The 27,473-nt window shown below is 45.6% G+C and overlaps 2 protein-coding genes across 2 annotated transcripts; both read right to left on the reverse strand.

The window, feature by feature from the left end:
- Positions 1-1,475: 1,475 nt before the first annotated feature.
- On the reverse strand, positions 1,476-7,023 carry LOC133458030 (sepiapterin reductase-like). Its single transcript, XM_061737498.1, has 3 exons — positions 6,523-7,023; positions 3,718-4,008; positions 1,476-2,486 (listed from the first exon to the last, which is right to left on the reverse strand). Exons 1-3 carry the CDS (start codon positions 6,836-6,838, stop codon positions 2,296-2,298), a joined length of 798 nt encoding a protein of 265 aa, XP_061593482.1. The 5' UTR covers positions 6,839-7,023; the 3' UTR covers positions 1,476-2,295.
- A 3,285-nt stretch (positions 7,024-10,308) lies between these two features.
- zgc:113223 (uncharacterized protein LOC541424 homolog) lies at positions 10,309-27,473 on the reverse strand. The gene is made up of 9 exons (XM_061737494.1): positions 27,378-27,473; positions 19,875-20,106; positions 17,931-17,988; positions 16,277-16,401; positions 15,297-15,371; positions 15,126-15,221; positions 14,908-15,036; positions 11,018-11,179; positions 10,309-10,938 (listed from the first exon to the last, which is right to left on the reverse strand). The coding sequence occupies exons 2-9, from the start codon at positions 19,929-19,931 to the stop codon at positions 10,801-10,803; spliced, it is 840 nt and encodes a 279-aa protein (XP_061593478.1). The 5' UTR covers positions 19,932-20,106; positions 27,378-27,473; the 3' UTR covers positions 10,309-10,800.

The following is a 27,473-nucleotide window of genomic DNA, read 5'->3' on the forward strand; positions in this document are numbered from 1 at the left end:
TAGAACTTTACTTAGCATCCGAACCTCATACAATAACTCTAACCGGAGGTCTTGTTCCGCCCCCCATCCGGTTACCTTTCAGAATAAAGTTACAGTAACAACACAATATATTACAAGTAGAGCCTCCAGGAATAAGGTGGATATCCATAATATACATCTATATATCTACATATATTAATAAATGTTCATATTTACAATATGGGCAAAAAACAAACAATAAAGTAATAATGTCTGTTGAGTTCAAAGTCAAAGTCTGTCAGGTAACAACGCCCCCGGGAGGCAGAGTGGAGCACTGCACTGCCTTCCTGCTGAGGAGAGGAAAATCCCCAAACTGATCCCCAACCGATCAGCTACGGAAGAGTATCAGGGCCAGGCAGGAGAAAAAATAGTTGAGAGGGGAAGATTCTTTTTTAATCTGCACTTCGAGAATTACGGAAGAATATTAGGGCCAGGCAGAAGAAAAATAAAAATAATATTGGAGAGGAGGAATATTTTTTTTATTATGCACTTCGAGAAAAAAGTCGAAATGTCGAGAAAAAAGTCAAAAGTTTGTGAATAAAGTTGAAATGTTGAGAAAAAAGGTGAAATTTCAACTTTTTTCTCAAAATTGTATTTTAACATTAATCTCGACATTTCAACTTTTTTCTCTACGACGGAGTATTAGGGCCAAACTAACAGTCGTAATATTAAATATATTATAAAAATATAAATATAACTTCACAAGATGCTCAATATTCCTCATTTTAACACAGGGAGAAGATGCTCTTCCTGTTAGAGTTCTCATAAATTATATTCTCATAATGTTACGACTTTATTCTCGTAATGTTACGACTTTATTCTCGTAATGTTACGACTTTATTCTCATATTATTACGACTTTATTCTCATAATATTACTTTATTCTCGTAATATTACGACTTTATTCTCGTAATTTCCAATTTTTTTTTGTCTTAGTTTGGCCCTAATACTCTGTCGTAGAGAATAAAGTCAAAATGTCGAGAAAAAAGTCGAAATGTCGAGAATATTGTTGAAATACAATTTAGAAAAAAATAAAAATGTCACTCCAATCAAAAAAATGTATTACATACATTTTTTTGATTGAAGTGAAATATTTTAAAATTGAAAATATATTTTTTGATTGAAGCAATCTTTTTTTTGGTTGAATAATTAAGAAACAAATCTACCTCCATAGATTTTAAGGCACAAAGGATGATTCATTCTTACAATTCGACTAGACAAAAACATCTTTAAGGTCAGTGTTAATCTTGGGGCAGACCACCTGTCTGTACGCAAGCCTGTATTTTGCTGCTCTTTGCAGTTTTGGTTTAATCCAAAACTGTGGCCAAACGGTGGCCAAGGATACATTTTTTAATCACAAAGGCTTTTGGTGCACGGAGAGGGAACAGTTACCTCGATTTAACATGAAAAATGTTGGACATGGAAACATTTAGCAACACATAAGAAATGTCCTCAGTAGTGCTTTCATTTTGATTTATTCCTGTAATATAGACAAACGATATCAAGATTACAAAAATGATTTTAGGTCATTGGCTCTCTAATCCGACATGTTTATAAAAATATCCACATTTATATTGAGGAATGTGTGGAAAACACAAGTGTACATTCTGTCATACTGATACAGCAGCACTGATTATGTCCTAACTACTCATTAAAGCCAGTAGAACTGTAAGCTCTTCAACAGACATCACAGGTCATTAAGGCACTTTACAAGTGTACAACATCCACGTTTCAGACAATAAAGCTGAGCTAATGTTGGAGCACGACCGCAGAAACATCACAATCAACACGAAGAAGAGCTTCAAACAGGCGTGACCTGGGGAGGTGGAATTCTGAGATAATTATCCCGTTAATTCAGAAAAACAGAGCAGAATTATTCTTTTTCATTAAAACTTTTCTCTGAATTCTGAGATAATTATCTTGTTAATTCAGAAAAACAGAGCAATTTTTTTTTTCATTAAAACTTTTCTCGGAATTCTGAGATAATTAACTTGTTAATTCAGAAAAACAGAGCAGATGGAAAAACAGCCTGACCCGGGAGGATGGTTGTGACCCGGGAGGATGGGTGTCACGCGAAGGCAAGTACCGCAGCGGCCTATGACGCCCGTGACGCTTTCAGTGTGAATCCAGGGTTAGATCCAACGCAGCGTAGAGACGCTGAAGACGACTTCCTGAAAGACGACTGGTGCGTTTTTTTCTACTCTGCGAGCGTCTCCATTAAAATCCATCAATTAACTGTATACTTCAATTAGGATCAGGGAAGGAACACGGCCGGGCTTCACACGTCGAAGACGTCGATGTGGGCCCCCGATGCGTAGCTGTCGTCCAGCAGCAGCTTCAGCAGCTTCCCGCAGGACGCCTGGCAGCTGAGCAGCTGACCCTGAGAGAACATGTCTGAGAAGGACTCCCTGAGCGCCGGGTCGGCCGTCCGGGACCGGGCCTCCACCTGCATGGCTGTGTCCAGCGGGCCTGGGGGGGACAGAGAGGGGAAAATTAGTCCCAGCAGATAAATGATGAATAAGTGGAGGAAGGCGAGTAGGGCTGAAACGTTTCCTGGAATAATTCGAGTAATTCAATTACAAAAAATTATGGAGGAATTTTCTCTGCCTCGAGGAATTGTCTAATTTTGCCAGCTCAAAGCAGTGTAATGGCATTTTTAGGTTAGAAATAAGAACATTTCTTGGTAAGATCCTTAGTTTTTTGAGTGAAGGCAGTGAATTTGGTCAACTGGTGTAAGTTCAGGGTTTTTAAATGCACAGCCATGAACCTACTGGATTATATCATTTACTCTTAGTAATTTCCATTAACATCTAACATCTTATTAGGGCCCAAGCACTTATGAAGGCCCTATTGTATCTGTAGGAGTTTTTTTTTCTTTTTTTCCTTCTTCCGATAAAAGGAGGGCCTTTTTTCCCCCTAAACATGCCCCAAAAGTCACCAAATTTTGCACGCAAGCCAGGCCTGGTGAAAAATTGTATATTTAATGGTTTGCATTAATGGGCGTGGCCTAATGGCTCAACAGCGCCCCCTAGAAAACTTCATGCCTTAAGCCCCACAATACGGTTTGACGTACATGCATGAAAATTACTACACACCTGTATCATGTCACAACTTAAAGAAAAGTCTCTTGGCGCCATGGCCGAAACACAACAGGAAGTCGGCCATTTTGAATTAATCGTGTAATTTTGGCGCAATTTATGCCACTTCTTCGGCCGCTTCTTCGCCCGAACCCTAACGTGCACTCAGGTGTGTTATACATCAAAATGTGCGTCTTGATCCTGCGACGATGCGCATTACTTTTTCTCAGTCAAAAGCGTTACCGTGGCGACGATAAGACTCCAAAAAGCGCGCCCCCCCCTTTCATCTGATTGGTCGATATTTGGTAGTTCCTACTTTCTGCCATAACTTTTGAACGGTTTGATATAGAGAGTCGTGGGTGTTTCATCCACTAAATGTCCAGGCCTGAAGAATCTACATGCAAGTCATACAAGCTTCCACTGCAGCCTGAACGTGCACAAGGGTGCGAGGGCCCGTTCATCGCTGCTTGCAGCTTTAATGTGTATTTATAATTGCTCTTTAACTAAACAAAAATATGTTTTATCTGATTACTCGATTAATCGATGTAATTTTCAGTAGAATACTCGATTACTAAAATATTGGATAGCTGCAGCCCTAGAAGTGGATTGGAGCCTCTTCCCACCTGGGGAGTAGTTGAGCACCCGCAGGTCCGGCTCCTCCTCGGCCAGCACCCTGAACGTCATGTCCCGGGCCGCTTTGCCGGTGCAGTACAGCACCCAGGAGCGGAACGGCTGCAGCGCACACAGAGAGCTGATGTTGACGACGGTGCGCCGCAGACCGGGACGCTGCGGGAAAGCCTGCAGCGCTCTGGACGTGAGGCACAGGGACGAGCTGACGTTCAGAGACAGGTACGAGTCCACCTCAGCCATGTCGGTGAAGCTCTTGGTGAAGCGCGACACGTCGCCCAGGGAGGCTGCAAGACAAGGCACGTTTATTTATATAGCACAATTCAACACAAGGTCATTCAAAGTGCTTTACATCAACATTAAAATCGGCAAGACACAATTAAAACATAAACAACTAATAAAATTAAATAAAATGATAAGAAAAGAGGTCAAATAATAGAAAGCACCAGTTGTTAAAAAGTAAGGGCAGTAGAGTACAGCAGGTTCATCTCATTCTTACAATGGCAAGAATTACGTTTCTATACGGTCAAAACGTATAAAGACCAGGTCAAATACAGGATTACAAAAGTAATCTGTAACAATTTTAACGGTGAATTAAACCAATTTGACAATTCTATGCCACAATGCCTGTTTCCAGGTTTTATTTCACACAACTGACGAGAATGACGTTTCTATACGGTCAAAACGTACAAAGACCGGGTCAAATACAGTATTAGAACGTAATCTGTCCATCTCCCTCCAGCAGCTGCCACTTTATTGAGGTTTTTGTAGTGAAATGAGGAGGAATCATAGAGATAACTTCTCATTTCAACTAACTGGATCAGCCGTTCCTCATCATGACTGTTTCCTACAGCGCTTTCAACCGGCTTTCAATGGGAGTAACAGGAAGAAAATAGAAGCAGGGCGTCCGACAAATGTTCAGCTCAAAACAGCGCAGTTAGGACAGTCCAATAGAAAATAAAGCAATGGAATTGATATTGTCGCTGATGCTCATTCGCATCGCATAACTCCGCCGGCCGGAGCTTCCGCCATTTTTCCCTAGCGGTGTATCGCGTCATTCGCGTCATTGCGTCATTCAGGCAGCCAATCAGCACAGAGCCTCATTATCATAGCCCCGCCCACTCAGAATCCCTCATAGATAAGGAGGTTAGAGAATGGGAAGATAAAGACATGGCTCAGAGGCTGAATTTCTAATTTATTTAGCAAAAACAATCAAAAGCTTATTTTTAAGACATTCAAGGCCTGTTTAAAATAGACATTAAATCCCATAATAGGTCCCCTTTAATCAAGCAAGACAGAAAAAGGGTCACTATAATATGACAATGTGTGTTCTCTCTTTTGGTTTGACATAAGTTTAAGGGAGTCTATATATAAACTAAAATCTCCAAGGAAAGCATTGAAATTTGGGAGTGATTTTGAGAATTTTGCTTTGTGTATATGAAATGTACCAATTGCAATCATAAGATTTACTATGTAACTTAATGGATTATTGTCAGATTCAAACTGAGTGATAACATCTTTAGCTATAATTGTTATAGAAAAGTTAGTTTTACTATGTATAAAATTATCAAAATCAGTCCAAAACGCAGATGAGAGTGAGAAGTGATAAGACAAATGTATGGGAGTTTCAGGCTCAGTCTTACAAAAGGTGCAATCAAAATCAACATCAACATCAACAAATTTGGATATTAAATTACAAGGAGAGCTATTGTGTAAAATTTAAAAAAATTAATTTCTCTGATCTTATTACAAATAACTTTTGGAGTTCCTCAAGGCTCTGTACTAGGGCCAAAATTATTTATCTTATACATTAAAGATATATGTAAAGCCCTACAAAACATGCAGTGTGTTCTATTTGCAGACGACACAAGCCTGTACTCATCTGGTACAGATCCGGAGCAGCTGCTGCAAGCAGTACAGAAGGACCTCAACATACTGAATAAATGCTTTAAAATAAACAAGTTATCATTAAGTATCAGTAAAACCAAATTCATTGTTTTTGGCAATAAAATGATAGTGGCTCCAATAAACCTAATCATTAATAACATAAAATTAGAACAAACATCACTAAATTCTTAGGAATAATTATTGATGAAAAACTCACATGGGAGCCATACATTAATACCTTAAAAAGAAAATTATATAAAACAATAGCAATATTATATAAAATGAAAGGTATTATAAATAAAAGATCATTACAAACACTTGTCGGTTTCTTTAGCATCTTTTCACTTTCTGTTTTCAGAGCTATCATTATTATCATTACTATTATTATTATTGGCCCGGTTTCCCAGATCAGTTAAGTAGTTCTTAACAGCGAAAGACTTCTTTCAAACCATCTTAAGGAGCCTGTGAAAGAAGTCTTTCGCTGTTAAGAGCTACTTAACTGATCTGGGAAACCGGGCCATTATTATTACAGTTATTATTATTATTATTATTATTATTATTATTATTATTATTAAGTAGTAGTAGTAGTAGTAGTAGTAGTCGTAGTAGTAGTAGTAGTAGTAGTAGTAGTAGTAGTAGTAGTAGTAGTAGTAGTAGTAGTCGTAGTAGTAGTAGTATTACAGAATAAGCTTTATGCTTCAAGCCCAGACCTTTTCGGTCAAAATAATCACAATATTGACCAAAGAAAAACCTGTACATGTTTATTATAGTCCTTATTGATTTTCATGCTTATAATTTACCGAAATAAAGATTAATTAACTAAAATTAGAGATAAAAATGTAAAGGGACACAACCAAGCTTTACTTTTACTCCAGTGTATGTTATCTAATAATTGACCCGGAGCGGTCTCTTACCAGCGTTGTTGACCAGCATGACGTGATCGATATCTGCAGAAAAGGCCTCTTGGGCCGCCTCGATGATGTTCTCCAGCCCGGCCGTCTGGCCGACGTCCGCAGGCACCGCCTCCACCCGCAGCCCGGCTCTGCCGGCCTCGGAGCCGGCCAGCTCCGCCTGCAGGGCCCGCAGCTCGTCTCCGCTGCGGGCCGCCAGCACCAGCACGGAGCCCGGCTGCACCAGCGCCGACATCTCCGTGGCCAGAGCCCGGCCGAAGCCCCGAGACGCCCCGGTGATGATGCACAGGAGCCGGCCGAGGTCTGTGGCGGGCGGCATGGATGCAGGGAGCGGGGAGAGAGGGCTGCCGGGGCCGGGGGGAGAGTGCAGGTCTGCGGGGAGAGAGAGCAGCCGGGGCCGGGAGGAGAGTGGAGGTCTGCGGGGAGAGAGAGCTGCCGCGGCCGGGGGGAGAGTGGAGGTCTGCAGGCTTCTTCTGCAGGGGATTCACGGATATCTATACAAGTCCACTGGTTCCCTGTCGCCATCTCTCGGTTTCATAACAACCCTTGAGCCGCATTTTGTAATAAACGTCCAAATATAATAACTTTGGCATTTCGTTTTGTAATAAAGCTGCATTTTTTAATAAACTGCCCCATTTTGTAATACATTTTGTTATTGCATTTTGGGAAGATTATTATAAAATGCACTTATTATTATTTAACAATGCATTTATTAAAGAGTGACTTTTGTTGTTTTTTATGCAATTTCCCTTAGAGCTATCTAGCCCAATAACTCTATGTATAATACTCCAAATATAACTTTAGTTGCCTATTTGAAGTTTGGAATTATGTAGGCCAATAACAAACAAGTAAACTATGCTTTAGAATTGTTATTACAGTTTGATGTTTACAACTTGTAAACATCAAAAAAACTGTTAAGGGTATTAAAAATAATAAAGAAAATACCACAAAAAGTGAAAGAAACACATTTAGTTCATAGATACAGGATGTTACTGTGACTAGATATTTAATTGAAAATAAATGAGCTAATATTGCTGATATTTTTATCCTCCACCGGCTAGTCACTGATCCAATAAGACGAGTGAGGGTGCACAAGACCAAACCTTTTCGACAACATGCAGCCGCAGGTGCTTCTGCTGTTCTGCTGTTACCTGGTGGGCACTTTCAGAAAGTTTCACCATGTAAAATAACAAATTAACTTGACTAAATTGTAAAGAAGTTTCACTTTTTCTCACAGTTCTGCATCATTCAATTTTTAATGTATTTTCAGTATCCACATCGTTATTAGGAACACTGACACTTGCAGATAAATGACAGCCCATGAAATTAATAACCCAAGGTATTTTGTGTGAAGAATGAACATACGTGATATTTGTGATACACAGAAGGATAAGATCATATAGGATGACTGTGAAAAAGACAAAAAACGAAAAGATCCAACACAGTGCTCAGGGTGTCACAAGTATAAATCATGGCTGATTTGACCGCATTAAAATCTATTTGGATTCTCAATATACTTTCCTGACACAAATGTGACGTCATCATTCAGACGTCTCCAAAATAGTGGTTGTCTGACTTAAAGGGGACCTATTATGAAAAACACGTTTTTTCTTGTTTTAACATATATATAAAGGAGTCTCCCCTCAGCCTGCCAACACAGAGAAGATGAAATCCCATGAATTTCTGCAAGGTCTGTACCCCCGCCCGGCAGAATCCCCCAGTGTCATGTGACTTTTTTGAGCTGTTCTGAATCTGCTCCCGTCGTTACGTAACCCCGAGCCCGGAGCTCCGAACCCGGGGCTCCGGGCGCCGGCGGCTCTATTAGTACCGTAATACATTTTTCTTCTCTTTATGGTTTCAGATTTTCCAAGCAATGCACCTGAAGCTGTTCAACGACACCTTCAAAAGACGCACGGTCCTTCCTTGAGCCAGCAATGTTATTTATATATTTTAACAATAAAGTTGCCATTTGTGAAAATTCAGTGTTGTGATTTCTTTACAGTTAACATGATTCATTTGTCTTGTAACATAAATGAAATGAGGAATTGGAGTAAATAACTGTGGTGTACCTGTTTAGAATTAAATTCAATCTTCCTGTGTGAAGACGAGGTGACTAAAGGCTGATTTATGGTTCCGCATTACACCAACGCAGAGCCTACGGCGTAGGGTACGCGTCAATTTAACGCAGAACCGTGGACACGCTTTGCTACGCAGCCGCTGCTCTTCTCCCCGGAGCCACGCTTTGTCTCCTCCCCTGCTACACGTCATTCAAGCAGCCAATCAGCACAGAGCCTCATTATCATAGCCCTCCCTCCCCTAAAATGAAGCACAGAAAAAGGCTTTAGAAGCGGTAAAACTAGAGACATGGCCCACAGGCCGAATTTCTGATTTATGTAGAAAAAACAAGCTTTAGATTGTTTTTAAGACATTCAAGGCCTTTTTAAAATATACATTAAATGCCATAATATGTCCCCTTTAATTGAACTAAACTGAATTGAACTTGAACAACAACTGGGTCTGAGGTGGAGATGAGTCTGTCTACAGGCAGGAGGTGCAAAAATTGTTCTTTAAACAACTCGATACTGAATAACACTAGACTTTAAAAACATATTGTAGACTTTAGGAAAGGCAGCTGAGAACGTTTTCTGATGATACTGAGGCAAACGCTGCTGGTGTCCTACAGAGCAACCATCAAGAGCCGATTGTCTTACTGTATTACAGCTTTGTACACAGGATGTTCAGTAGCAGGCAAAAAAAACCTTCAGGGAATCCCAGAAATGAATTGGTTGTTCTCTTCCTTCCCTGTAAGAGATTGCAAACAGTCACAGTCTCTCCAGAGTGTCATTAAACATCGCCTTCACCAGGTCACCATTTATTTGAACTATTGCTTTCTGGTAGATGTTGCTGATCCATCAAATCCAGAACTACTACAGCTTCTTTTCCAAATGCAGTAATCTCTCTCAAATACAGTTGGTTGTAAAACAGTTTTTATTTACTCTAACATGTCACTTTTATTTGGCCTTGATGCACCTCATGGATGTTACGAAAACTGCTTTTTTCTTTTAGGTTTGAAATTGTATTGATCTCGATGGCTTCCTTGATCCAGCGATGCTGTTTATTGTTTTCAGCACCGGTGATTTTGGCATTGTCCCAGTCCATGACAGGCTTTTCCCGTTTGCAGGGTCAGTTATGGCTGATTTCATGTTTGTTTGTTTGGCTGTCTTTTGTTGCTCTTCAGTTTCTTCCAGATGTTTATTTTTTATTATTCTAATGAAACTGGACATTGTTCCAGCTTCTGGGTTGAAACCAACGTGGAAGTGAAAGAACTTGCATTTCCTTCATAGACCACCAGGGTCTAATCCAGACCTGCAGTTCCTCTACAGACCACCAGGGTCTGATCCAGACCTGCAGTTCCTCTACTGACCACCAGGGTCTGATCCAGACCTGCAGTTCCTCTACTGACCACCAGGGTCTGATCCAGACCTGCAGTTCCTCTACTGACCACCAGGGTCTGATCCAGACCTGCAGTTCCTCTACTGACCACCAGGGTCTGGATCAGACCTGCAGTTCCTCTACTGACCACCAGGGTCTGATCCAGACCTGCAGTTCCTCTACTGACCACCAGGGTCTGGATCAGACCTGCAGTTCCTCTACTGACCACCAGGGTCTGATCCAGACCTGCAGTTCCTCTACTGACCACCAGGGTCTGGATCCAACAGTGAGTTAATCTCCATGTCCAACTTTACAGCAGAAATAAACATATTTACACTCTGGTTCAACAAAAAAAAAACATTTTGGACAGTTAGATTTACATCCATGACTGTACCAAGATAAACTTTTATCATTTTATTAGACAACATTATATACAACCATAAGATGCATAATTAGGGTTTTGTAGGCGATAGCTTGATTAGAGTTTATAGCTTCAAACATCTACATGTCATTGCTTTTATAAAGTTAACAGACCATAATCATTGTTAATATGAAGATTGCATGGCCTTTTGTGCCGTTAACTGTACAAACAGACCATCTCAGAGTTTTGCACTGATGTATTTCAGTAACGCAAGAGCTTGGTAGAGAGGGGGCTCATTAGCCCCAGCGTCACATCTGAGGTAGTAAGTAGTTCATGAACCTCAGAGGAACCTCAAATCTCACCAAAATCTTCACATTCACAGTAGCATGCATGCAGGAAGTATGCATCTTCCTGCACCTTTTCAACATCTGTCAGATTTTTCTTTTTTTAATTGTTGATTTCACATTCACATTTCACAGTGGTGGATTTTATTCCCCATCAAAGTCTGCAAAGGCGGGATACCAGAGGCTGTCCTTCCTCTCCAAGTGTCTTCCAGCGGTTGTCTTTTGTCGTTCAACTTTCTTTATCCTGGAGATTTGTGCAGCAGCTAGAGACATCATACACACCTGCCACAAGAAACACAGGTTAGAACCCATCACTGGGCGGCTTCACATTTGTACCCAGTAAAATGTGGAGCGCTGTTACCTCCAGCAGGAGCAGTCCAGCGGTGAGACCGGCCACGAGCAGCAGGTTGTTCTTGGCCCACCACACGATCTTCTCCAGGCATCCAGTGGTGAAGATGTGAAGACTGGCCGATGTCTTGTCCATCACGTGCATCCCGAAGCCACACATGGTGTTGAGGACCGTCTAAAGAGACACACATTATTCACCAGAACATCCGCACAGACAGTACACTGCTCAGAAAAAGGAGGAAGGAAGGAACACATTTTATTCAGAGTGAAGCACCAAGTCATTTAAACTTCAGAGATATTCATCAGGTTTTTTTAAAATCATTCTTGACCTCAGGAAAGGGATATATTTTGGTGTATAAAGGTGAGTTTCAGTTCTGTATAGTTGGGCTCTGTCAGATGACGGAATTTGTGCAGTGGCAAGGCAAGTTTATTTGTATAGCACAATTCAACACAAGGTAATTCAAAGTGCTTTATATCAACATTAAAAGCGGAAAGACACAATTTCGGCAAGACACAATTTAGATTAAATAAAATGATAAGATAAGAGGTAAAATAATAAAAAGGCCCACACACGGCAAAAGTTCCGGGGGCCGTCCTCGGGACCGGGCAGACTGGCGAGACAGCTCGGGGGGTCGTCCTTGAGGCATAGGCCTGGGCCTTGGCGTGGGGCCTGGACGACTTGTCGTGGGGCCTAGACGACTTGGCGGGGGGACCCGGAAGACTTGGCAGGGGGCCCGGAAGACTTGCCGGGGGGCTTGGAAGGCTTGGAAGGCTTGGCGTGGGGCTCGGGCCAGGGAACCTTGACTTGGCGGGGAACCTTGACTTGGCGGGGAACTTAGGATACGAGGAGCCGGCTGAGGGGGAGCCCAGGTCCGGGGCGCTGGCTGAGGGGGAACCCGGGTCCGTGGTGCTGGCTGAGGGGGAACCCGGGTCCGTGGCGCTGGCTGCGGGGGTACCCGGGTCCGTGGGGCTGGCTGAGGGGGTACCCGGGTCCGTGGCGCTGATGCGTCCGGGACCACCACCGACGACGCGCCCAAGACAACCGCCGAAAACCGCGGCTAGCTGGGGCTGGCGTCGACGCCGTCCAGCTCCTCCGGGTGCCACCAACCAGGAATAGTGAGTTCCGCCTCCCGGTACACGATGTCCCAGAAGGCGGAACTCTCTCCCGCTGGGTCCATACTGGTGGTTCCGTTCTGTCACGACTGATGTGGTGAGGACCCAGATGCAGGAGAGCCAAAAAACAGGGTTTATTTTAAAGAAACCAAAAACCAAAGCACTGCTTAGCAGGATCAAAAACACAGACAGGAACAGGGATAAAAAAAACTAGAGCAAAACTTGGCAGGACACATGGAGGGAAGCACAGTGCGGAACCACAAGGAGCAAGGGAATGACAAGACCAGATATACACAGGGGATAACGAGAGACACAGGTGCAGACACTCAGGGCAGATGGGACACAGGCGGGGCAAAACAGAAACAAACTGGGGGAAATGTCAACCCCTGACAGTAATGTTTTTATCCTGATTTAAAGGATCTACAGTTGCAGCAGACCTCAGGTCTACAGGAAGTTTGTTCCACCGGTGAGGAGCAGAATAACTGAACGCTGCTGAACCTTGTTGGTTCTGGTTCTGGAACCACAACAAACCAGATCCAGATGAAGCTCAGGGGTCTGGGAGCTTCATAGGAACTAACAGATCCAGATGAACCTCAGGGGTCTGGGAGCTTCATAGGAACTAACAGATCCAGATGAAGCTCAGGGGTCTGGGAGCTTCATAGGAACTAACAGATCCAGATGAACCTCAGGGGTCTGGGAGCTTCATAGGAACTAACAGATCCAGATGAAGCTCAGGGGTCTGGGAGCTTCATAGGAACTAACAGATCAACCATGTATTTTGTAGACCAGCAGGAAGATTTTAAACTCTATCCTTTGACTAACTGGAAGCCAGTGTAGTGATTTCATGACCGGTGTAATGTGGTCCAGTTTCCTGGTGTTTGTAAGGACTCTGTACAGCGTTCTGGATCAGCTGCATTTGCCTGATTGATTTCTTGTTCAGGCCTGTAAAGATGCCATTGCAATAATCAAACCAACTGAAAATGAATGCATGAATAAGTTTTTCCATGTCTTGTTTAGACAGAATCCCCTTCATTCTAGCAATGTTTTTTAGGTGGTGCTATGCACATTCTCACAGCAGGTTGAACATTTGTGTGGTACACACAAACCCATGCAAAGTTGATTTTATTGTATCCTGAAATGCGTGTAGAACCTGGCATACACAACTTTATCATGTTTATGAGCCGTTAGGACATGAGGAACCCACATAGTTCAGTCACCAAGGGGGCTGTTAATCCGTTTCAGCTGTTTGGTCTTAATGAAAATAACAACAGGTGAATTAGAGGAGCAACAATAAGACAACCTCCAGAACAGATATGGTTTTAAAGGTGGAGGTCACCGACATTGTCTTGCTTTTCATCCCTAGAGTTATGCTCATACCGGTAGCATGAGGAGATACTTTAGAGGTTCAGCAGGAAGTCCAACACCGGGATCAATACGTATCATTTGCATAAGGTTTGCTCTGTCTCCCATCACAGTCTCAAGAGCATGGAGGAGATTACAGGAGGCAGTTACTCTAGGAGACCTGTGTCTCCTAGAGTAACGTCACTGCGGAGCTTGTTTAGCATTAGTCACAGAAGAGCTCACAGACAGACGTTAGTGGGTCTGAAGAAGCCGTGGAGAATGTTCTGCTGCCTGTAACATGGTCCAGCATGACTGGTTTGGTGATGGTCTGGGCCAGGGGTCAGAAACCTGTGGCTCTTTCATTCCTCTGATTTCCCTCGGGCTTTTGAAAACACTTGAGTATTTAATTAAAATGCATTTTATTTTAGTACATTCTTTTTTTTTTTCCAAGATTATGGTGATCTCGAAATCAAATGTGTTTAAAGAATTTTGTCACTCTTAATATATATTATATAACAACGGCCAATGTTCTTTCACTTTTTGAACCTCAGACAGCACCAATGGACAGTGTAAGAAAAAAAGTGTCTGACGAGAACAGAATGTTCAATGCTTCGTGGACAGATTCATTTGCTGTCACTGCTGATAAGACTGGTTTTTCAGGATGCTTAATATGTAATGAGAAACTACTCTCTCTACAAAGACTGTCAAAGACAGAACCATTAAAAAAAGGCAGAAAACGTTATCAGACGGCAAATTGAATACATCAATTCAGCTCAGTTGCCTGTGATGAATCTAAAGACAAGGGGGATCTTGAACAAATAGTGTTGTTCTGCCGGTATGTAAACTCTGCTGGGCCACAGGAAGGAATGATTGAGTTGATACCACGAAAAAAAAGGCCAAACACATGGGGAGGAAATCTGAGAGGCTGTCTTGAATTGTTTAAGAGCCAAAAGAAGAAACACCACCCACCTGATTTCAGTGGCTACTGATGGGTCACCAAGTATGACGTATGACAGGAGCGCAGACGGGGTTTGTGTCGCTGGACAGAAAGCTGATTCCTTTCTGTCCAGCGACTTCACAGTAATGAATGTTGTCATTCAGATTGTCAATAAAATAATGGCAAAAGGTTTGAATCCTGGTCAGTTCCGTTTGTTTTTGGATGAGCTGGGAAGCACATACTGGTATTCTGATCTGGTTTCAGGGGCTGAAACGCTTTGCCGTGTGTCTGTGAAGTGGTAAACATGGCAGCACTCTGAACACAGCTGCTCAGGGGAAAGGACGTACAGCCCTGCAAATGTTGGTTTTTGCAATGCTTTGTTTAGTTTTTTTTAAGGCAAGTGAATCACTGTCTCCACTATAACTTATTCCGTCTGTCTACCAATCCCGGGTTGTGTAGTGTGTCGCATAAACTGAATGTGTTAATGTTCATGGCATAATAAACCCTCTCACCTGGTTTTGTAGGTGGATGCAGCAGGAGAAAGGAACGCCGCAGGCCTCCAGACTGGGATTGGTATCAGAACAATCAAAGTAGACGTTGTGTGACCAGTCCTGGTAGCTTTCTATGCCACAGCACTGGAACTGCAACCAACAAACAAAGCCAGTCACCACATCAGAGTTACCGCTGTGTTTGTCTGAGAGTCTGTGGATCTTCCAACCCTCTTCCTCACCTTCTTCTGGACAAAGTCGATGGCGTTCTCCAGGTCCCGATCCTCCCTGTAGCGGATGATGGCCTTCATCATCAGCTTTTCTGTTCTCTCCATCACCTGCGTAACAGCAGCATCGTGTTGGGCTTTTGTTCGTTCCGTAAGTCTGGGTTTTTTTTCTGTTCATGCTGTTACCATGTCAGTGAAGATGTATCCCACAACTCCAGCTGCGATCTGCAGGAGGAAGATGGCAGCCAGGATCCCCAGGAACTGCAGGAGCAACCAACAGCTCTGAGAATTTAACTACCCTGATAGCCCGAGGATCAGCAAGTGAGAAGAAAGAGCTGTTTAGGGTTAGTTCGTACCATTGACCTCTTCAGTATGTTCTTGCACCCCCATGTGGAAAGGATGCTGAACTGTGAGTTTTTCCTCATGGGGACATCTCAGAATCAGCCTAATGGAGTTGGATGTTTGTCACCTCTATGGAATTTTCACAGTCAATGTAATTGACAGGCAGTTAAACTTTAGGTATTATTAAATGAGAATAAAGTAAATGTATGTATGGTCAAGACGATTCTTGGTAGTCCAGCCTATGTACACTGCAGACACTAATAGAAAACAATCAGATGGATCAAAAATGATTTTAACTTGATGCAGAAGCTTGGGATTATATAAATCAAGTGTTTTTCACTTTGATGGCAAAATAAAGATAAGACCTAATTCAGGGATAAAATGTAGAAGGTGACGTTGTTTGTTGTTGTAGACTGGTAGTTCAGTGAGTTTTTGCATCAGAGTGGTCATCCTTGCACCGTTACAATCTCTGGAGTCATGACGACGACGATCATAATCAAAGGGTTCACTCTTAGTCTCATTAGACCATCGTCACGTCTCCAGAAATTAACGTCTTTGTCTCCACATGCAGCTACAAACTGTAGTCTTAACGTTAATAATGGTAACAAGCTAGTTGCTCATGTTGCCACTTGGTGATGGAATTGTGTTTTATGTGGAAATGGTCTTTATATGAATAAAGCTGAGATTTGTCCCTGTCTGTTTATACGCTGCATGTGTATATTGCATTATTCTTTTTTGTGATTACAAATATCTTGAATGTGCCTGTCCCCAGTACCAGGGAAGAGTGGAGAGTAGTAAACAAATAAACGTAACAGACATCATACCGCTTTCAGCAGGCAGGTGGCGTTACGCAGCGCTCCAAAGCAGCCCAGGAATGTGATGAGGAACATCACCGAACCGATGACCATCAACAGTAGAGCTGGGTCAAATGTCACTGTGTCAACTACATCTACAGACAAAAAAAAGAGTCATAAAGCTATTTTTAGTAGGACTTTTCATTTTTTCATTGACATTTATCCACTGTTCAGTACGTGCTGGCTGAACCAGAGCGTACCACATCCATCCTTAACAGCAGTAACCACAGGTTTCCTGTCCAACTTCATCAGTGTCTCTCATGATTGTGGAGTCCAGTCTTCCTTCCAGCGTTGCTTGAGTTCATTGAAGTTTTTGGACATTCACTTGTACACAGCACTCTAATGGCACTTTTCCACTACTCATCTCAACTCATCTCAACTCAGCTCGACTCAGCTCAGCCTGGTTTCTTTTCCATAACAATCAGCACCTGAAGCAGAAGTAAGAGGTTGGAGAAGCTGCTGTGACGTATTTGATTGTGTGACTTAAACGAAGAAGACAATAACACTAAAGATGTAGAACGTGGAGGAGATGATAGATGTGCTGCTGGGTCTGTGGCTTGTGTTTGATATCAAGTTAAAAATGAGAGAGAGAGAAGCTTCAAGCGGCTACGGTTTTTTTTTTTTAGTTTGTCTCGGTGCTGCTGAAAAGTCAGCTGGAGTCGTGAGCAGCTATGAAGAGACAGAGCTCCTGGTAGATCTGGTCGTTCCTTATCTCCGTCTAGATCCCTTTTTAATTCTCTCCTCAGCACCAGGTTTATGAACATCTGACCCTCAGAGTTGGATCATGAAACAGACTTTTGTGCTGCCATTGCTGGTTGAATAAAATGAACAAGAATCCGTCAGAGTCTCTTTCTCTGATTTCCTCCTCCTGACTCAGACGTATGACTCCAACCCCCCGACCAATCGGTGGCCTGTAGTGTGATGATGTCAGATACAGCCGACTCAGCAGCTTAGAACCTCAGCAGAATAGTTACAGAAAAGTATCTACTCGACACGTTAGACCCCTATGGGAAAGCGCCATAAAGGTACCACCACATCAATGTTTTCAATCATTCCTATATAGATTTGTTGCAGGTGTGGTTCCATGCGTTGTTCCATGATATTTTTAGAACAAACTTTACTTGGTGAGTCTTCTCCTAAATCTGATGACATGGACTATAACATTTAATATGCTCAGTGGGGTCTATAAAGTCTGATATGGAGCCGCTGGATTTTTCTCAAGTCCCTGAGCATTGTAATGTTTGTGACATGAACCTAAAACCAAATCTGAACCTTCAGATAGCTGGTTGAAAGCCCGTCTGAGTGATGTCAGACTGAATCCCTTCAGTTTCCAAAAATGTCCTAACAAGTAAGGACACTTGCAGATTTCCACATTAAGGAAAATATTTAAACACAGAGTTTACTTTGAACTGTCATCAACTGCAAAAGTTGAAACATGTTGGAGAAACATTTGATGGCTCCTCTTCAAGAATGTGAGCTTTGTTTTTATAACCTCATACACACCTTCCTGTTGTTATACCTGCAGAGGCGTTTTCATGGTCTAAAGTCTAATTAATGCTAATTAACAAAACACAAAAAATCAAGAAAATTTTGTTTTTCATGTCACAATCCCTTTAAGACTCACCTTTCTCTTTAGCGATCTTTGCATAGATCCCCACCGCGATCAGAATGGCACTCACCACCTGCAGTAGGAAACAATAAGAATCCAAAGTCGTGTTCGCCCAGTTCAGTTCACACAAGCACAACTAACAAACAGCAGCCCTGTCGGTTGTTGACAGTAATTATGTAATGGAAAGATAATATTTACAAGACATATGAGACCGTAGAAAGTCAAAGAGGAACTGGATAAACTCTCTGTGACATCGCTGGCAGGTTTGTGAAGAGCCTTTTAGATACATATTTATCAGAACTATGAAGGAGATGCCACTTTTATTCGAACAACCCAGATCAGGGGAATAGAATCTGTAACACAGGTGACTTGGAACTCATCCATCAAAAGTCTTTAGACTTGATTCTGATTTGTGATCTCAGACTTTTGACTGGTCTTTAGTATTTAATTTCTCCACCATGATCTCCTGTTTGTTGGAGAGTTATTCTTGCCCCATCGTCAGATGGAGCCTTACACATGTGAGCGACATCACCCCAGACACCAATAACTCACCAACATCCATCCATCCATCCATCCATCCACCCACCATCCATCCATCCATACATCCATCGTCTATACCAGAGGTTTTCCACTGGTTTTGTCCCAGTCCCACCATTATAACCAAGAAGCAACGCGGGGACCAACTGCTTTTGGGGATCTTTATTTTGCACCTTGCTTTTAAATACGACTATGGGCCTATATAAGCTATTTATTTGCATCAGTGTTTATTTTTATTTGCACCTTTTGCTATAAAAAAAAACAACAAAACAAAAAACAGTCAATGAAAAATGAACAATAGGAAGCCAAGAGGGCTTATATTACAAAGTTCACTCTCACTCACTTGACATCATTTGGATGGGTAAATTATTGACAAAAATGAATAGTAAATGGAAAATAAATTGAGTCCAAAGAATAAATATATTTTTTAAAAATTATTATTGTTTTCCATTTACAATTTCACTGACCACCTGCAATACCGCCACGGACCACCAGAGGGCCGCGGACCACCAGTTGAAAATCCCTGGTCTACACCCGCTTTTATCCTTTGCAGGGTCACGGGGGTCTGCTGGAGTTTATCCCAGCTCATTACAAGCGAGAGGCAGGGGTTACACCCTGGACAGGTCACCAGTCCATCACTTATATAAACAACCAGACATACTCACACTCACACCTACGGGGAATTTAGAATCATCAGTTATCCTAGTAGGCATGTTTTTGGACTGTGGGAGGAAACCGGAGTACCCCACCAACAACAAAAACAAGCTAAATACAAGAACTTCCAATTGCTGTGTCTGCAGTTACCCAATCAAAGATGCTGGATTGATCACGTCTCGTTGTATCTCAAATTCAAATCAAATTCAAATCTGAATCCATGAAGGTCGACTAATAGAGCTTGGAAAATAAATATTACCAGCTGTGAACTTTTAGCAAACTTTCAAACGCTAGCTAGGTTTGTGGCAGAGAGTTTGATTTTATTCAGCAGGTTTTAGCTGAAGATTTTGTTGAAGAAAAATGATTTCTACAAATCCTTTTTTTGAGGGAAAATACATTTCTTGCAAGAGTGACCATTGTCTTGAGTATTTTCCTCTTATAATATTTCATATTTATTACTTTAATACAGTTAAATCCAAGTCATTTGTAAATGGTTATATAGCCCATTTGATATTCAACAATAGTTGCTTCTCTGAGACGAGTGCTGATGTCTTTCTCTCTTCCCCAATCCTCCTGGCCAGTAAACTCATAAAACATCCGTTTAAACAGAAGTCTGGAGACAGGGCTCAGTCTACAGGTACTGCTGTAAACTCATTTGTTTTCTCACTCCTAATGATCCAAAACCACGCACTCCGCTCTGTTGTGCAACAACTTTAGTAAACACAAACTAAATAAAGAGGTTGCTTATTTGTGGCTGTTCAAACTCACCCAGAAGAAGTAGCAGAAGATGAATAAAGTATATTTGATGCCCCGGTAGCCCCTCATGTCCTCTCAGCAGCCCTGGTGTTCTGTCAGATGTTCTGAGGGGAGTCATGTGCTGGGATGACTGCAGGACGACATGTGTGGGCCTGCAGTCTGCATTCCTGCTGCAGATCTCACTGTCCTCTTCCTCTGCTCGTATCCAGGGCTGGGAGGAGTCAGTCAGGCTCTGGAAAATAAACTAGACATATTGTCTCACCAGAGTAAAGATGGGACAATATAACACTCCTCTTTTAGAGTGCATTCAGTTGGGATTCAATAAGTGAAAACCCAAATATCTATATATTATTATAAATATATATATATTATTTTCCAATTCAGTTCAATTCATCAATTTTTCATTCATCAATTCATATTTATTTCTATAGCGCAAATATCAATTTATGACACAATACAGTTCAACTTGTTCCAAATTAGTCCAATTAATACAAAGCGAATAAAATAAGAATGATAATTACGGATATGCTAAAGAAACCTACGGAAGCGTAGTGCTGCCACCCCAGAAAAAGAAAAAAATACCAGTATCACGTTATAACGTGAAACGTTTGTTGTTAGAATAATAAATTATCATGTTATAACGTGAAACGTTTATTGTTAGAATAATAAATTATCATGTTATAACGTGAAAAGTTAATTGTTAGAACAATAAACATTTCAAGTTAAAACGTGATATTTTTCACTCTATTACAATATACAAACTTCACGTTATAACATAATTTATTGTTAGAACAATATACTATTTATCACGTTATAACATGAAAAGTTTATTGTTAGAACAATAAACATTTCAGGTTATTACAATATACAAACTTATCACGTTATAACGTGGTAATTTATTGTTAGAACAATATAATATTCATCACGTTATAATGTGAAATGTTTATTGTTAGAACAATAAACATTTCACGGACAAAAAGAAAGTCCAGAGTGCTCAGAAGGTTCATCTAAATCATGTGATGAAGGTGCTCTTTGGTGGGAAAAAGGATGTCAAAAAAAAGAAGAAAAATCCAAGGCACTCTCCTTCAAATATAAAAAGCCTTTATTTGAAATGGCTATTTCATGTAGAAGATTAAAAGATTGGGCTACAGCCCACGCGTTTGGGCCTCAGCTTCCTCAGGGTGGAACACTCAACACATTGATTCTCCTTAAATGGGATGATTGAAATCACCTGGGTAGGTGGGAGGACAAATGGAAACAAGAGAAATAACAGATAATGACCAATAAATGGCTCCACCAACTGTTAAACAATTATATACTGGAAATAGGATAAGAAAGAACACTATCTGTAATGAAAAAAAGTTACAAAAAAGGACTGAAATCAATGTGTTCATTTAAACCTGGATAGATAGTGGCTTTCATTTGGTAAATATAAAAGGTCTCTCTCTGCAGAAGTAATTTGAGTTTGTCACCACCTCTAATGTTTTTTTGAATACTTTCTAGGCCTTCAACCATAAGTGAACCTGGGTTGCTGTCATGTGCTTCAAAAAAGTGCTTAGCCACTGGGTCATCAAAATGTGCTTTTCTAATAGCTAAAAAAGCTCTAATAATAACTTATGCTCAGAAACGAAAGTTACGCCTGTAACTACGGTTCTATGAGTCCCGGATGACCGCCAGGCGGTGCTGTAAGCACTGGATATCTCCCCTCGCGCATGCGCATGTCGAGTACAATACCAACAATGTCACGTCACCCGTGACCCCTGCATGACCCCCGGAAGGGGTATATCTTCCGGGGTCAAGCATGGGATCGGCTCCTAGAATCTTCTCGCGAGAGCACGAGGATTCGGAGTGACCGGCAGGCCTGGCGGTCATCCGGGACTCATAGAACCGTAGTTACAGGCGTAACTTTCGTTCTATTTCGTCCCTACTGACCGCCAGGCGGTGCTGTAAGCACTGGATGACGAATACCAACAATGTCACATAGAATCCCGGTCACATACCTCACTGATCAGGGGCAGAAGGACCCGGGAGTAGAACCACGCCCAATGGTTGGGGAGTGGCGACATTGATCCGGTAAAACCTGGAGAACGTGTCCGGCGACGTCCACGAAGCTGCTGCGCAGATGTCCTCCAGAGGCACCCCCTTCAGGGCAGCCCAAGAAGCTGCGACGCTTCTGGTCGAGTGGCACCTCACCCCCACTGGTAAGGGGCGGCCACTGGCCCTGTAGGCGTGCTCGATGGTGTCCACCACCCAGTGGGACAGGCGCTGTCTAGAAATAGCGCGCCCCCTGTTAGGGCCACCATGACAGATAAAAAGCTGCTCCGACCGTCGCACAGGCGCGGTGGCAGCAACATAAGCAGTAAGGGCCCGTACGGGGCACAAAGGGCTTGGCCCACCCTCCGCAGGCTCGGGGTCGAACCGGGCAAGCTGGATAGGCCGATTAGCATGATCGCGTGGCAGGACCTTGGGCAGGAACGCCACGTTCGGCCACAACGTAACCCCTGAGCCATCCGGGTTCCACCTCAGGCAGTACCCGCTGACTGACAGGGCATGTAACTCACTGACTCGCTTTGCTGACGTCATAGCGAGGAGAAAAGCCGTCTTCATAGAAAGACACTTCAGGTCCACCTGGGCCAAGGGCTCAAAAGGTGGAGAAGAGAGGGCACCTAGTACCATAGACAGGTCCCACACCGGGGCCCTTGGGGTCCTCGGGGGGCGCAGCCTCAGAGCCCCCCTAAGAAAGAGAGAAACCAGCCGGTGGCACCCCACGGTGGCATTCTCGACCAGGGCATGTCGTGATGAAATGGCCGCCACGTACACCCGTAAGGTGGACTGAGCACGGCCATCATCCAGGAGGGACTGAAGGAACTCCAGGATCGTGGCCACAGGGCAAAGCATAGGGTCCTCCGCCCTGTCCGCACACCAGGCAGAGAATCTCCTCCACTTGCACTCATACTGGAGGCGGGTGGAGGGCGCACGAGCGTTCAAGATGGTAGCCCTGACGGGCTCAGTACAGCTTGACACTAACGGGTCGGGCCCTGCAGTGGCCAGACCCAGAGTTGAAGGCGACGGGGGTCGGGATGCCAAATCCGACCCCCCAGCTGGGACAGAAGGTCCCTCCGGTCGGGTAGGCGCCATGGCGTGCCGCAGCAGAGCCTCCGGAGTAGTGGGAACCACGGTCTCCCCGGCCAGAAGGGGGCCACCAAGAGGAGCCTGTGACCTCTCTGGAGGACCCTCTGCAACGTCGGAAGGATTAAAGGTAGTGGGGGGAACGCGTACAGGAGCCCGTCGGGCCACTCGTGCCCTAGGGCATCCTGACCCAGAGGACTGGTCTCCTCTGTCCAGGAGAACCAGAGGGGGCAGTGAGCCGAGACGCCCGAGGCGAAGAGGTCCACCACCGCTCTGCCGAAGAGGACCCAAATCATTCCCACTACCTCCGGATGAAGCCGCCACTCTCCTGGGGGAGGCTTGTGTCGGGACAGGAAGTCTGCCACCTGATTCCTGACCCCTGGCAGGTATATCGCCCGCAGGCTGAGGAGGCGAGGAGCGGCCCACGTCAGAAGGCCCCGGGACACCTGCAGCAGCTGTGCAGACCCGGTGCCCCCCTGGTGGTTGATCTGGGAGACAGTGGACACATTGTCCGACCGAACCAGTACGTGCCTCCCCCATAGGTGAGGTAAAAAGTGCTCGAGTGCTCGGTGTACAGCACGGAGCTCCAGCACATTGATGTGGCGTGTGCGGTCCCGCGCAGACCACTGCCCTTGGGCAGGCCTGCCGCGCCAAACAGCACCCCACCCCGAGAGGGAGGCATCTGCGGTGACAGTCTCCCGGAAGGAGGTGATAGTGCCCAAGGGCACACCCCCCAGCAGGAATGCCCCGTCTTTCCAGGGTGCCAGGGCATGGACACACACCCGCGACACCCTGACTAGCCTGTGCCTGTGCCTTTCGGCATCCAGGCGAAGGCTGTTCAGCCACATCTGCAGGGGGCGTAGCCTCAGCAGGCCCAAAGGCACAACAGCCGAGGCGGCTGTTAATCTGCCCAAAAGCTGCAGGAACTGGAGGTAAGGCAGCCGTCTGCCCCTCCTGAATCGGGGGAGGAGCCGCAGGATGTCGCTCACACGCCGCGGTGAGAGACAGGCCCTCATGGTCACCGAGTCGAGTACCAATCCTAAGTAGGCGACTCGCTGGGAGGGAGCCAGACAGCTCTTCCCTCTGTTCACTGTGAGCCCTAGTTTGGCCACATGCGACAAAAGGAGGGCCGTGTCTGCCACCACGTGTTCTCGGGACGGCGCGCATATCAGCCAGTCGTCCAGGTACGGCAGAACCTTCATACCCTGTGCCTGCAGGGGAGCGAGGGCTGCCGCCACGCACCTGGTGAAAACTCTTGGGGACAGGGAGAGCCCGAACGGGAGCACCCTGAACTGGTAATGGCGGTCCTGATAGGCGAACCTCAGGAACCGCTGGTGCCGTGCCGCAATCGGCACGTGAAAGTAAGCGTCCTGTAGATCTACCGTCGTAAACCACTCCCCCTGACCGACCGCACGCAGAACATCTGCTGTGGTCAGCATCCGGAAGGGCAGGGCCTTCATGTACCCGTTGAGGCCTCTCAGGTCCAAGATGGGACGAAGGCCGCCGTCTTTCTTGCTGACGAGAAAGTAGGTTGAGTAGAACCCCCGGGGCTGCAGCAGGGGGTCTACCGGCACAATGGCGCCCTTGGCCAGCAGGACGGACAACTCCTGAGTCAGAGCCAGAATGTTCGCCGGGTCTCTGATGACGGTCATCATGACCCGGCCGGAGGTAGGGGGCCGGTGTCGGAACTGCAGTACGTACCCGTGGGTTAAGGTGGAAATTACCCAGGGGTCCGACGAGCAGGCAGCCCAGTGACTGAGCTGCTGCCGGGAAAAGCAGCCGACGACCGGCCCCGTGGCCCTAGCGCCGTCTCCCCCGGCCTCTGGACGTGCCGGGGGGGCGATGGTCGAGGCCAACACCCCGACGCTGCTGGGGCGGTCCGCGCACAGGGGGGCGAAACCCCCCGGCAGGCTGTCCAACGGGCCGTTGGGAGCTGCGCTGGCTCCTGCGGGCAGGAGGCTGGGGGCGACGTCCAGGGGCGGACGAAGGGCCCCTCGGTGTACTGGAAGCGGGCGCCCTCCTGTGAAGGTGCACCAGTCGCTGCCTGGTCTCATCGGCCAGGGCGGTGCGGTTCAGAGCTTCCAGGGCAGTTGCCCCAAACAGCTCCCCCGGTTCTGCCGGTGCCTGACGAAGAACCCTACGAGCAGTCTCTGTCAGGGGTGACTGCGCCAGCCAGACATGACGGCGTGTGTGCACCAGGGTGGACATCAGCCGCCCCAGTTCCCTCGTCTGGGAGGCAAAAGCCTGTAGGGACACATCACACAAGTCCCGTGTGGAATCATCCACCTGTGCATCCTGCAGGGAGGTGGAGAGGGCCAGTAGCAGATGAGAAAGGGTGTTCCCCAGCCGGCCGATGCGCGCCGCTGTTTCATAAGCCCTACAAATATGCCCATCAGTAACCCTACACTGGGTAGAGGGGCACTTGGGATCTGGCTTCAGAGCCTCATCAGGAGCCACTATCAGTGCTGCAATGGAGGGCTCGATGGGGGGCATGTGGTGGAGACCAGCCACTGCAGCGTCCTCCATCGCCGTCAGAGCACGGTCATCAGCTGTTAGCCTGGAGAGGGCTGTGACATCTCTCCAGCATGAGTGCAGCTCCCTCAAAAAATCCGACGAAGGCGGAATGGTGAATTCCACCGGAGAAGGATTGCGCCTGTGGAAGGCGCTAGAGGCCACCTCCGCACGCGGTGCATCCAGCTGCAAGTGTGCCAGGGCAGTGCGGATAATGCTCTGCACGGAGGAACAAACCGTCCCCTCCCGAGAGCTCTGGGCAGATGAGTGCGAGGAGAACCCCGAGCGCTGTGAGGCCGGGTCCCCTGATGACACGTTGAACTGGCTCGCCGAGGCTGCAATGGAGATTGCGTCCTCTGGCAGCGGCGGTGGCGACCCCAGAGCAAACTCTGGCACGGCAGGTTCCACCTGGCCAGTACCAGGTTGCAGATTGAGGAGGAGCGCCTTCATCTGCTCCATGTCGGCAGCCAAGCGATCTACCTTCGAGGAGAGCTGGCTCGTCATCCGCCGTCGTTTGGGGGCCCCCACCACTCTCTTCGCCGATCGCTTCAGCGAAGACCCCGGCTGGGATGAGGGGAGGCTGGCCGACGGCCCCGGCTGCTCAGGGCCCAGGCATGACACGCAGAGGTCCTGGTCAACCGCAGGATCCAGGGAGGCCATGCACCCTGGGCATGAACGCTCCATCACAGGGACCGGTGGGAGAGGGAGCGGACACGCTGCCGTCACCACGGATGTGCTGGCAGGAGAGAGGAGCGGACACGCTGCCGTCCACACGAATGTGTCGGTGGGAGCGGTCACGCTGCCGTCACCACGGATGTGCCGGTGGGAGAGGGGAGCGGACGCGCTGCAGTCACCACGTAGGTGTCGGTGGGAGAGGGGAGCGGAAACGCTGCCGTCACCACAGCGAGCACGCTGCCGTCACCACCAATATGAAGGCGGGAGAGGGGAGGGCCACGCTACCGTCAGCACGGATGTGTCAGTGGGAGAGGGGAGCGGAAACGCTGCCGTCACCACAGCGAGCACGCTGCCGTCACCACCGATATGCAGGTGGGAGAGGGGAGCAGCCACGCTACCGTCAATACGGGTGTGTCAGTGGGAGAGGGGAGCGGAAACGCTGCCGTCACCACAGCGAGCACGCTGCCGTCACCACCGATATGCAGGTGGGAGAGGGGAGCAGCCACGCTACCGTCAATACGGCTATGAGAAAAGGCAAAAAAGGCGTCTTTACTCAAAAAAGAAGAGAACAATCCTCTCTTGTTTCTTTTCCCTTTTTTTTTTTTTTTTTTTCAAGAAAAAAATAAAAAATAACTGCAAGGAAAAATAACAATATCACATCAGTAAGTGGGAGAGGGAGCAAATGCTGCCGTCACCCTGAACGAGCCGGTGGGAGAGGGAGCGGAACGCTGCCGTCACCACGGCCGCAAAACAGGCAAAAAGGCGCTGTTCTTTTCCTTTCTTATATTATTATTTTTTTTAAAGAAAAAATAATCTGCAAGGAAAAAAATAATGTCACTTTAATAAAGTGGGAGAGGGAGCGAAACGCTGCCGTCACCACAAGTGTGCCGGTGGGAGAGGGGCGTGGCCTTCACCACGGCTGTAAGAAGGACAAAAAAAGGTGTTGTTTTTTTTTTTCTTTTTTCAGAAAAAAAAAAAATAAATAAATAATAATCCTTTTCTGTCTTCTTTTTTTTTTTTTTTTTTTGCAGAAAAAATAACTGCACAGAACAATATTCAGGTGTCGGGCGCAGCCTACAGCTTACCTTCTGCCAGCTGGCCCAGGGGGGCGGGGCGGGGAGACGCCGCCGCCGCAACGAACACCAATAAATACCGCGTGGCCACAGCCTCTTGGAGGACGACAGAGATCGTTACTCCTACCTTACGGCACGAAGCTGCACAGAGGCCGGCGGTTGTAGGGAGGAAAGGAAGAAGCTTTTAACCAGCCTTCTATTTCCGTCCTGTACTTCAGCGCGA

Source organism: Cololabis saira, chromosome 13, assembly GCF_033807715.1.
Source record: "Cololabis saira isolate AMF1-May2022 chromosome 13, fColSai1.1, whole genome shotgun sequence".
In the NCBI taxonomy this organism is placed as follows: Eukaryota; Metazoa; Chordata; class Actinopteri; order Beloniformes; family Belonidae; genus Cololabis; species Cololabis saira.